This window comes from Mugil cephalus, chromosome 8, assembly GCF_022458985.1.
Source record: "Mugil cephalus isolate CIBA_MC_2020 chromosome 8, CIBA_Mcephalus_1.1, whole genome shotgun sequence".
Lineage (NCBI taxonomy): Eukaryota > Metazoa > Chordata > Actinopteri > Mugiliformes > Mugilidae > Mugil > Mugil cephalus.
Genome location: NC_061777.1, coordinates 8,956,065 through 8,967,280, shown reverse-complemented (window position 1 = coordinate 8,967,280; position 11,216 = coordinate 8,956,065). Strand labels below are relative to the sequence as shown.

At 40.3% G+C, this 11,216-nt stretch overlaps 2 protein-coding genes across 5 annotated transcripts; both read right to left on the bottom strand.

The window, feature by feature from the left end:
- Positions 1 to 1,504: 1,504 nt before the first annotated feature.
- Positions 1,505 to 5,395, bottom strand: LOC125012910 (gamma-glutamyl hydrolase). The gene is made up of 9 exons (XM_047593144.1): positions 5,152 to 5,395; positions 4,887 to 5,001; positions 4,600 to 4,650; positions 4,416 to 4,500; positions 3,916 to 4,054; positions 3,536 to 3,642; positions 3,061 to 3,154; positions 2,808 to 2,945; positions 1,505 to 1,864 (listed from the first exon to the last, which is right to left on the bottom strand). The coding sequence occupies exons 1-9, from the start codon at positions 5,255 to 5,257 to the stop codon at positions 1,746 to 1,748; spliced, it is 954 nt and encodes a 317-aa protein (XP_047449100.1). The 5' UTR covers positions 5,258 to 5,395; the 3' UTR covers positions 1,505 to 1,745.
- Positions 5,396 to 5,763: 368 nt separating this feature from the next.
- nmrk1 (nicotinamide riboside kinase 1) lies at positions 5,764 to 11,054 on the bottom strand. 4 transcript variants are annotated; one of them, XM_047593145.1, is made up of 7 exons: positions 10,873 to 11,054; positions 9,848 to 9,938; positions 9,700 to 9,748; positions 8,273 to 8,441; positions 7,566 to 7,637; positions 7,317 to 7,423; positions 5,774 to 6,460 (listed from the first exon to the last, which is right to left on the bottom strand). In XM_047593145.1, exons 1-7 carry the CDS (start codon positions 10,899 to 10,901, stop codon positions 6,360 to 6,362), a joined length of 618 nt encoding a protein of 205 aa, XP_047449101.1. In that variant the 5' UTR covers positions 10,902 to 11,054; the 3' UTR covers positions 5,774 to 6,359. The 4 variants fall into 4 exon arrangements, with proteins under 4 accessions (XP_047449102.1, XP_047449101.1, XP_047449103.1 ...); XM_047593147.1 differs by lacking the exon at positions 10,873 to 11,054 and adding an exon at positions 9,087 to 9,327 and having other exon boundaries at positions 9,848 to 9,939; XM_047593146.1 differs by lacking the exon at positions 7,566 to 7,637 and having other exon boundaries at positions 5,764 to 6,460.
- Between the last annotated feature and the right edge of the window lie 162 nt (positions 11,055 to 11,216).

The window sequence follows — 11,216 nt, the reverse complement described above, 5'->3', positions numbered from 1 at the left end:
GATTTTTTTTCTTTTTTTCTAGATGCTGAGGTCACGAGCCTTTGCTCTCTACTCCAATAAGTAGATCTTGGGACATTTGTCCTCTCTGTGCCCTCTTGTCTCCTACTTCCTCTTATCAACTAACCAGGTCAATGGAGAAGTACTTAACAAAGAAATATTCGGATATTGCAAACCATTTCATTGCATTTCGAGGCATTTGTAAACAATTTGGACTCATCGGTGAATGGACATGGGCCTTCTGAGGGTGTCCTGAAGTGTCTGGCAGTAGGAAGTTGTTAGTTAGTAGGGGCCTTTGGGTCCCATGGGTTGAGGGGAGGGGCCTCTGTGGACCAGATGTGAAATCTGTTCCAGTGCATCCCACAGATATTTAATCACTTTGGGGTTTTTTATGGAGTGGGGACGCCTGGTCTGGTCTAGGTGGGTGGTACACCCACATTAATGCCAGGTCCAAAAGCTTCCCAGCAGAAGCTTGACTTGAATCGAATTCCTCCTCTTGCCAGTGGTTCTGTGTCACACAGATTAAGAACCAATGCATCACTGTGCTCCATGTCCAGCTTTCCCCCGGTAAACTACATGAACTATGGTGTGTAGTGCAGCGAAGGCATGAGGCCTGCTCTAATAATGCCAGCAAGAACAGAAAGAGACGAGCGTCATGTATCGCCCCCGGGTATTTTTAAGTGCCTTTTGAATCTACGGGAGGAGGGTGTGCACTGCTCGTGAGATCTCCTAGTATGATGGGAGGATGCCCGAAGGGAAAAGTTAGATTTACATTTTGGAGGTTTTGGTGTAAAAAGGCAACTGAAAACATTCATTTTTGACAGATGATGGAGATATAAAGCTGATGTAGCACAAATTAAAGTTGGCTTGAACTCTTTATAGCCACAACATGACAGTGACGTGTCAACCAATTGTTTGTTCCCACTTCAATATTTACGAGCAAGATGGGAATCGTTGCCCACTTTTGTAACTTTGCATAACTTTAATAAGTAATAATCTTCACATTTTCTGCTTTCAGCCAATGTGACCTTCAGATTCTGCCAAATAAATTGCCTCACACTGAACCTGGATGCAACCTATGATGCACCAGAGAGTTATCTGCCAATTCTCAGCTTTGGTAATCCAGCCTTGACCTTTTGTATAAACATTTCATTTTTTTTTAGGTACCTCTACAGTCACATTTTATTTCTCTACAAAGAAGCTGTGCACTGGCATTAGGTACTTTATTTGTGACTGAAGTACTGAATACACTTCATGGCACTAGTGAAGATTCACTCAGCAAGTCCTGTTGCCAAGGCCAAAAATGAACTTTTAAGTCTGCGTGGATTACTATTTATTAAGATGTTTGGAAAAATAACTTAATTTAATATCCATAAGAACATTCATCGTTGGAGGAAAAGATCGTGTGTCTGGCTTGAAGTGAGACAATTTTGTAAAACCCTTTATTTCTTTATTTGTTAAGTGGAAGAAACACCAACAGTGAGTAAAAAAATCCATTCAAATGTTCTACCATGACAAGAATCCCATTTCATTTCATACAAAATACAAAAAACATGAACATTAAAGTATAAAAATCATTTTTTTTATGTCGTTAAAACCATAAATGACGGTGCAGAAACCTCATAAAAGTGCACACATGGCAGAAATCGATCTCTTTCAGAGGCCTAGCAGACCCCTGTGGACTGCACATGATAGTGTTCTGTTGTACATGAGCAGAGAGGGAAAGACACTCCAGCCGCCGGAGAGTCTCAGAAAAAATAGAGCTGCTCATATCCTGTGAAGTTCCCAGCATAGACGGGCGTGTATTTGTAAATCAGTGACGAGGCCTCTTCCTCAGGATTGTCAAACCGATGTAAACTTCTCCTTCCTAAACAAAGCAGAAAGCAGCGTTAGAATACAATGCACTGGGAAACAGAATAGAATAGAATCGAATGCCCTTTATTGTCATTAGTGTTTACAACGAGATTGGAGAAAATCAGGTAGAATCAAGATATAGAAGTGTTAAATAGAATATTTTTAGAACTAATATTTAAGTTTTTTGGTGAATTGAATTGTAAAATTTTTAAAAGTATCTTTTAATTTCTTGTCTTTTTTCTCTTTGAGTAATTCAGGGTTCCTGCGGATACGTCAGCTACGTTAAACTTTATTTGGGTCTCTTAGTACCAAATGCTCATGGTATGTAGTATTATATTTCAATATAATGGAGATCGAATAACAGATTTCCACATGCGAAATCTTTCAAAATCTGCACCACTGACCTGTGACAGTAAAGCATTTTTTTTTAACATCTCTTCTTTCTCTTTTGAGAGAACAAAAGGGCACAATGTGTCTAAAGCAAACAATAGAATTTGTGTTTTATCTGTTTTTATGATAATTTTGTAGTTAATCTTCTACTGTTACCAGTGATATGAAAATTTTTCCATTTCACAAACCATTGCTGGTATCACGGATGTGTACAGAGGAAGCTCGGACACCTTCACAGTTATCTAATGTAAAGTAATCAGCTGTGTGACAATTCTAGCTCCCTGCAATGCTTTTGTTGGTCAGTGCGGATACTAATCTGCAGTTGTGACACATTTATTGCAAAAATTGCAGACTGTGATAGCGGTGGGTAGAAAAAGGTAGTTAGAACTGAAATAATATCAATCAGTGTCTATTTATGGTTAATCCAGTGAATGAAAAAATGAGCACGCTCACTCCTCTAAATCCCACAACAATCCAACGTACAAAAGAGCATGCAATTTCAACAACTGTACTTATTAAAGCCTAATGATACAGTCAGTAATAACAGTTTTTTTTTTTAATGCTACCTTCATTGACGAAAAACTCTGCCAGCAGCGACGATAACTGAACAGCGTGAGCGGAGTGAGGGAAGTTGAGCTGGCTGTTCCACTGAAAGCGATTCACCTCTGGGTGCCACTGCACTCCGTAGAAAGGATATCTTTTACCTGGCACGACGGGAAGAAAAAAAAAATCACAAAAACAACCGCACATGCCGTGAGCACAACGCTGCTACAAGGAAGCTATTTGATCTGCAAAGTCGGTACTCGAATGACGTGCTACCTTCTATCGTTGAGATGAAGTGAGCTCCGCTCTCGGCGACGTTCGTGGACAGGAGGGAGAAGAAAGAACGCAGCTTCTCATTTTCATGAAAGGTCTGTGGACACAGTTATCATTTATTTGTTACCTTGCATTATTATATTCATCTTGCATGTAGATTGTTAAGGTCACTAAAAAGCTTCATGGGTGTGAACTGTGATCATCTCCAGCTTTTACTCGTTTGTATTCTGATTAAACACTAACTGGTTTAGGAATAAGCAACACATGAATTTAATGTGGAAACTTAGCAGAACTAATTAATAAAGGCAACGCTAAAACTCCTGTAGAAAGTTTCCTAACTGAAAACCGATGAATTTTAAAACATGACGGACATGATCAAATGGCTGGCTGTGGTTTTAATTCTCAGCGCAAAGACAATGAAACACTAAACCAAAGGAGAGGAAGTGAAACACAGTGGAATTTATAAGTTGTACCGCACCTTTACTGTAACTCCATAAGTGTGAAAATTGCCCGTCAGGGGTTCTTGGGTCACAGCTTTGAGGAGCTCATCGGGGAAACCTCGGAACATCAGACTGGACTTGGTCTCTGCAGGGTTTCAGAGGGAGCAGGTAAGTAGATCAAGTCCATTCATAAAAACCTTTTCACTTAAAAGACTCAACACTCCATCAAACAATGGTATTTTAAAAGGAAAGAAAGAAAACACTTGGATGTGAAACTTGCTTCTACTGACACCAAGTGTTCTGATTCAATTCATGCACGCGTCATTGGAAACGCAGCGTGAAATAAAAAGACGCACGTTCCAGGAGTCAAACGGTAAAACAAATCACGGCTGTACTTTGACACACGGACGCCTTTTACCTGCGGTTAGGTTGAGGGGTAAAGCTACGTTCTCAGCGGTGGTCCTTGTCAGCAGGTTTTCACCGGCTACCAGGACAGTGAGGAGCTGCATGCCCATGCATGTGCCCCAGATGGGGAAAAAGTCCCCGGCGTCGTTGGCCTGGAACACACACGCAGTCAGAAATGTTATTCACCCGCATCTGATGCGACATGGAAACGCCTGTTGACAGACTTTATGCAGGTAAAAGCACCAACAGCAATAAACTTTCATGACACAGTCTTTAGAGCAAAGACAGTTCCCTTTTAGAGAATTAAGTTATTGACAGACATAGGAAGTTGCAAACAATTCCGCATGCTTTAAATGTCATTTTGTTCAGTATCATGTTCAGCTGTTATTTCAAAATGTTTTCAAAAGGCAATACTCAGGACGAGTGCGGGAACCGCCCCTCGAAATTCTAATGAAGCACAACAACTCAACGCTCACGTGGGAGAAACAATGAAAAATGTCGTTCTGCACGAACCGTCAGAGCGAGTCGGTAAAAGATCTTGGCCACCCTGGCAAAGTCTGAAGTTTCCAAGTCTGCAGCTCCACCGATGAACATCAGGCTTAACAGGCAACGCGGAAGAACATGCAGTTACAGCTTTCATTTAAGGGATGAATGTGATTATTTTCAAGGATGTTTAGAGTCTTGAACCGCAGCTCACCCGTTAATCTTCTTGAAGATGTTTTCATACTCAGCAGTGGTAAGAGTCAGCCTGTGCAGGGAGAGAAAACAATCAGTGATCCGCTGCTAAAATATTTGACGATAAACAAGGAGAGTCAACTTTTTCCCACCAGATTTCAGACAGGAAACCAAATGAAATCATCTTCTGCAACACTAATCTGACGCCCCCCCATTTAAAATACACATTATTATTTTGCAGATTTGAAATCAACATTGCAAAGCTGAAGTCAAAGGTGTCCGTCGTGAATCAATATGCACTGAACCCACCTGATAGGCATCACCCTGCTCCCCCCAGACTCCAGGTATTTCACGTAGGACGAAGGTATGAAAGTCCTCCCGAACGGCTTCAAGATGTCGTCGGAGACCAGCTGAGTTAAAACACCTGTGGGACAAAAACACGGCAGCTGTGAATACACGACGAAGGAACCGTGACAAGGCTGTAGAGAAATACCCATTTCCTAAACATTTGTGTCACCTGGACTTTTTGTTCGTCTCAGTTTTTAAGTTTTACAAATAACTACGTGTCACTTACCGATCACAGGTCTGTCATTCACAGCCTCCTGGCTGAGTTGAGTCGGCATAGCTTTGCAGCAGACGAACAACAAGCACAGCAATGCTGAAAATCCTACGTTGTACATGTTTCCAGAGAGGCTTAATTATTGATATTAGTCCTGTGAGGCGGCTACAGGCGTCTGTATGCGAAAGAACCTTGAGCTGGCTTATATATGTCGCGCAAGAAGAGGATATAAGCACTAGAGGGAAGTGAGGAATGCCCAGATTTACACGTGATGACTACAGTACTGCCCTTACTGGTCTGGGAGCTTGACTGCTGAAGTAAACATAAATGTTTTGCTGAGTGTGCGGAGTTTTTGGTAAAATTTTGATAATTAAAAGCGTGAGAAATGATGTAGCATGTTTGTTTTGCAATAAGATTGCAAGAAAGCAGCTGTTGGTTTACACAACCGGCTGGAATTCAGAGTTCTGTCAGACAGGTTTGTGTCAGAAATAAGCAGTTTCTATTTATAGGGTTTTACGTGCAGGAAGTGAACTGCAGAGGTGTGACTCTGAGATGGATCCTGAGAGAATCTGCCTGTTTACACGATGTATGTGAAACTCTGCAGACGTTTCCCAGTAATGCTGAGGAAATATTTTCATTTATTTTTTTTAAAAGTTTAATTGTAGATAGTATCACATCCTTGTATTACATCCTTTTTTAAAAAAAAAAAATGTATGCAACACATGTTTAAAGTAAGTGATGAAAGCAACAGATTCTGTAATAGTTCACATTTCGACACAGATTTCATAACAGAAGGAGACAAACGTCTCATGACCACTGAACAAACTTCACCCCCTGAAGACACATGGTGACTTATGGTTTTAGTGCAAAACTAAATATCCCGGCGTTTCGGGCGTTTTAAATTCAGCCGGGTAAAATTCTTGCAACTTACAATGTCATAAAAGTCATGCAGATAAACTGAATTAAAGATGAGGTTAAGATTAAAGAAGTCAAGAACACTATTCATTAACAAAGATGGCGAGAGAGGCCTGCAGTACCAAATGCTAATGAGCCTCACAGCAATGATTAGTCATATTAAACCCCTGCCCCAAAAAAAAAAACATCTTTTGTAAATATTTAAAATTATTTTCAGAAACACATGATAAAAAAAACGTAAAATACATGGTAAAATTACATATGAAAAATGTAGTTTTACTGCAAATAAAGCAACATGCTAATGCTAATCATATAGCAGCCGTAGCCCTGAGTCTTTTCATTTCCTGACTAATATCTTTATACACAGCAGCCAGCAGCTCTTCCCTTGACTCCAGACCATTGAGAATTACTGAAAAACAAACAAACAAACCAAAAAACAGATTAGAAGCTGCAGTTATAATTATAGCTCGTATACATTTTTTGTGTGACACCCAAACAGTGATTTGGGCCGTCCCAAGGTGTTACAGTAAACAAGGCTGTTGAGATGAAGTATTGTGCACAGTGCACAGAGCACATCCAACAGAGGTCAGACTTTCGTGGTGGAACAGGAAGCAGGAGCTGAGAAAAATAGTGACTGAGAGTGGGGGCGGACACCTAGTTACAAAACTAGTACAAAGGCAAAAATGCCTCTGTCCCTGTTTTGGAGTATTTTTGGATTTAATCCAGAGCCAGCCAACGCGAACAAAAGCTGTGTGCACAATTTGCCCCAAGAGCGTTGTGGCTTATAAGGCAGGTGTCTTTAACGTTTTTCAGGCTAAGGAGATTAAGTAGGAACCCCCTACTTACTGTATCTGTTCTACATTAAACTCGATCTAGTGCTATTAAGAAATATACATTATTATTACATTTTGCATTCAGTATTAATCTATTCAAATAATACACAGATCCAAATATTGTTATTTTGTATTTCAAACATGTGCAACAGTAGGGTGGCTGTTCCAGAAAATTGTGGGGGAAAATTTTTTTTTTTTTAAATGTATAAAAAATGTCTAATCAACCAAAGATTTTGCGACCCCCTGCCAGTACCTCCACGGACCCCCTAGGGGTCGCGGACCCCCTATTGAAGACCTATATTATAAGACAGAACAAAGCTAGAACAACTTTTGTCTTCAACTGTCGCACCGACTCTGTTGACATGTCAGGATGGTACAACAAAATAAAAACCGCCCAAGTTAGGAGTTCATCTATAGTGACTTGACTCTCACCGATTTCCGATTCTATGCTCTCCATCTCTTGGCGGTTTTTAAGGTACATTGGCCACACGTGTCCATCGAAGTAGCCAGGAGGATCGGGGGGCGTGTACACCCTTGAACTTTAAATCCAAGAGGTAAGACAAGGGGGAAAAAAACAAACAAAAAAACATGATTCTGTGCAGAAAGAGCAGCTTGAATAATAGAAAATGGAAATAAAACAGAAACAAACTTCCTTGAGAGATTAAACTGTTAAATGTGTACCTTCGTCTCCTCTTGCAGACTTCATAAGATATTTCCAGGAAATATCGTTTGTCAAACAGCACATTCAGAGGCCTGGAAGCCGGGGTTACAGCATTATAACATGGAATATATTATTTAAAGTTTTCATACTATTAAATTCAAGATTCAAGGTTACTTTATTGATCCCTGCATGGAAATTATTTTGTCCAAGAATCACAAGTAAAGGACATATATGAACAGGACATAGTCATGGTAATATGAATAAAACAGAATAAGAATGAGGTAGAAGTAAAAATGTGAAAAAAAGAACAGTCCAATTTAGATGAAATATACAGTAAATAAAACATTTTTGCTAAAGAGTCTTGTGTGACAGACAGTGGAATCAGCCGCACCATTAACCGTTAATAAATCATTAAAACATAATATCAAAGGCCAAAGTTGACTCTTTTAATGATGAATGATTATGTCTATTCATATCTTTCTATAATATTATACAGTGTTATATATGTTTATTCATTAAAGTTTTAGGTTTCATAATTTCCCAATTACTCCAATTAAATTTCATTTCCGCTGCTGAAAGCTGATTAACAATTATCTAGAATAAATTTATTTGGAAGTTCAAATTAATGCAAAGTGTATTTCCTGTAAAAGGTCAATTAAAAACATAAATTTTCTCTCAACCTTGGACTCAAAAGCATCACTTACGTTTTATACCTTGTGTAACTTACCTGTAGTTAAAAATGAGGAAGCCTTCCACTATCAGCACGTACACCTCCGTATCACCTGATGGGGTGGTGTGCTCGGGGTTCAGGCTTCGCTGCCTCAGGAATGAAACAGGATCAGTTCTCCACGAGTCGACGTCGCTCATCATCGCGTCCATGTGCAGAGCACTGAGCACTTAAACACAACACAGCGAGAGGGAACGTCTTTCACTTTGAAGGGAAGCAGATCTTTGGACTATTTGAGAAAAACCAATATAAATTCAGCAGGAAAAAAAGTTTACTAGTTCCAGCTTCTCCATAATCTATACTTACACCAATCAGGCATAACATTATGACCACTGACAGGAGAAGCAAACGACATTATGAACAGCTTGTGACAATTCAATGTTCTGCTGGGAAACTTTTAGACCTGGCATGTGTGTGGATGTTAGACATGTACCACCCACTTAGACCAGACCAGGCACCCCCACCCCCATAGCAGTGACACTCCTTGATGGCAGCAACCATCCGTAGCAGGATGCAGACAAAAAAGCTTTAGTAATGACTCAAAAAACATGAAAAACAGCACAAGATGTTGGCCTGGCCTCCAAAGCCACTAGATCCTAAACTGAGTATTTGTGTGAACATCCACAGAGGCCCCTCCCCTCAACCCATAGGACCCAAAGCCCCCCCACTAACAACATCCTGTTTCCAGACACCACAGGACACCCTCAGAAAGCCCATGTCCATTCTCTGATGAGTCCAAGCTGTTGGTAAGAGGTGGTCATAATATTATGCCCAATCGGTATATATATAAATATATATATATATTTGAACCTGCCTGGGACCCGTCTGTGTGAGGTTTCCATGTTCTCCCTGTGCCTGCGTGGCTTCTCTTCTCCAGATGGTTTCCTCCCACAGTTCAAACACATGCATATTAGGTTAATTGGCTGTATTTGCGCATGTGAGTATGAATGGGTGTTTGTCTGTCCGTGTTAACCCTGTGATACGCTCTCAACCCGTTGACCCTGCCCTGGACAGGTTGCCAATGACAGATGGGATAGGTTCCCCTCCACAGCCCTCTGGAGGATGAAGGTCTCAGTTTTATTTATTTATTTATTTATTTTAATTAAAAGACACACATTTCCAATTAACTGAAAAAACAGCCCCATGTTTTCTACATTTTACAGCCTATAGCTTGACCTCGGTGTCCTTAATTAGAGCCGGTCTCCAGCATCCACCCACCTGAGGATTACCGCTGCACCAAACTGTGATACGTTAGAATTTTCTGCATTTTGTGAGTTAGAAAACAGAAATATATATATATAACGCAGTAGAGCGTGTCCAAATTAAACAGTCTTACTGTGTGGGTTAGATGTGTTTGCTGTGACTGAATATAAACCACAACAAATCTTTGTGAATCCAACATAAGCCTCTAAATGAAGTCTCCTTACTGTCGTATTGCTTGAAGCCGTTGCCGTCCACCGGTACCTCAGAATCATCCTGAAGACGGGAGCATGCACCAAAATTTATAATTTTCTCTATGGCAGCAGAGAAGGAGTAAAGGCAGTGGTGTGTCTTAAAGAAGGCCTCAGAGTTTACCTTAAAATATGAATCCTGTGCAATAACGCAGCTGCCGGGTATCTTCTGGTGTAGAATCTTGGCGAGAGTAGATTTCCCGCCATTGGTCATCCTGATAGTTACAGCACACACAATGTACGTTGAATTTTAAAGCTGCACAAATATTATCTCCTGCTTCATTATGCTAAACTAAAACTGAGCAAATACTAGCCATCAGTGGCGCTGGGTGTGGTCTCAACTATAACAAACTAACACTATGGACCACACCCATCGCTTATACTGGGTGTGGTCCATACTTCAACCACAATAGTTTTTAGTGTATGACTGCAAAGAATTTCTAAACCAAATTTACAAATTCCTCAGGTTGCTCAAAGTCGTGACCTCAGCTCCTGCAAACTGTAGCTAGCTACTCTCCAGCATCCCTCAATAAACTGACCCAGACCTTACAGAGAACAGACGACAACAGTTATCTACGTAACTACAGTGGGATGGATCCAGATATTCACGTCTTATTGGCAGCTTTTTAATATAATCTTGAAAGGACCTCTATTGTCAGCTTTTGGGGGTTTTATTTAGCCACCATTTAGTTTAAATACTACGAATGTTGTTTCATTTTAAGCTGCGACTGGCTTTGTCTGTGTGGCCACTAATGTCACACTGAGCTAAATCTGTGTGATTTGATTTTGACCCAGAACTCTTCTTTCTGGGTCAAAAACAAGTCTTATCATTTTTTTTTTCTTGCACATGCTTGTCACATGTTCTTTTGACCTGTGTCCCTGCTGCTACCAACACTGTTAGCTAGTACTAACATGTAATCTAATATTATTAAACTACTATAATGTGGCTCCTTTCTGTGACCTGTTGCCCTGAACTGTCTGTGTCTTCAACTCACACACCAAACCACCAAAAAGAAGAAAACATATCGTAATCTGAAAACCCTACGCATGCAAAATGCTGATATAAAGCCAGAATGACCAAACGAGAACGATAAATTCTATGTTTTGTTTACAATGTCAGCATCTTTATAATCCTGCAGACTCACTTACCCGCCAACTCCAACAATTAGAGTCTTCATCTCAGCTCGTCAAGGATTCTCACTACAAACCTACTGATGGATACAGCTGTAGTTTGCAAATTATGTGCAAACTTTACTAAGACACAAAATGTTTGTATCGAGTACTGCAGCTGCGCTGACCACTGACTGTGACGTCCTGCGCTCCCACCTTGTGCGTTTCCGCGTATGAACGATTGTGATTGGCTGACTGGGGTACTACGTCACCAACGACCTGCCCATTGAAAAATAAAAAATAAACAGACACAATAAATAGTGGTGAACATATTGTTGAATGGGGGATGTTGTCTTCAGTTAAAAACAGAGAAAATATATATT

Coding starts and splice junctions, on each gene's coding strand:
- nmrk1 (XM_047593145.1), bottom strand. CDS start 10,901: ATGAAGACTCTAATTGTTGGAGTTGGCGG. Junction 9,939..10,872: donor CTAATTGTTGGAGTTGGCGG/GTAAGTGAGTCT, acceptor TGTAACTATCAG/GATGACCAATGGCGGGAAAT. Junction 6,461..7,316: donor GAGCATAGAATCGGAAATCG/GTGAGAGTCAAG, acceptor TTTGTTTTTCAG/TAATTCTCAATGGTCTGGAG.
- LOC125012910 (XM_047593144.1), bottom strand. CDS start 5,257: ATGTACAACGTAGGATTTTCAGCATTGCTGTGCTTGTTGTTCGTCTGC. Junction 4,055..4,415: donor TTTACCGACTCGCTCTGACG/GTTCGTGCAGAA, acceptor TGTGTGTTCCAG/GCCAACGACGCCGGGGACTT. Junction 3,643..3,915: donor ACCCCTCAACCTAACCGCAG/GTAAAAGGCGTC, acceptor GAAACCCTGCAG/AGACCAAGTCCAGTCTGATG.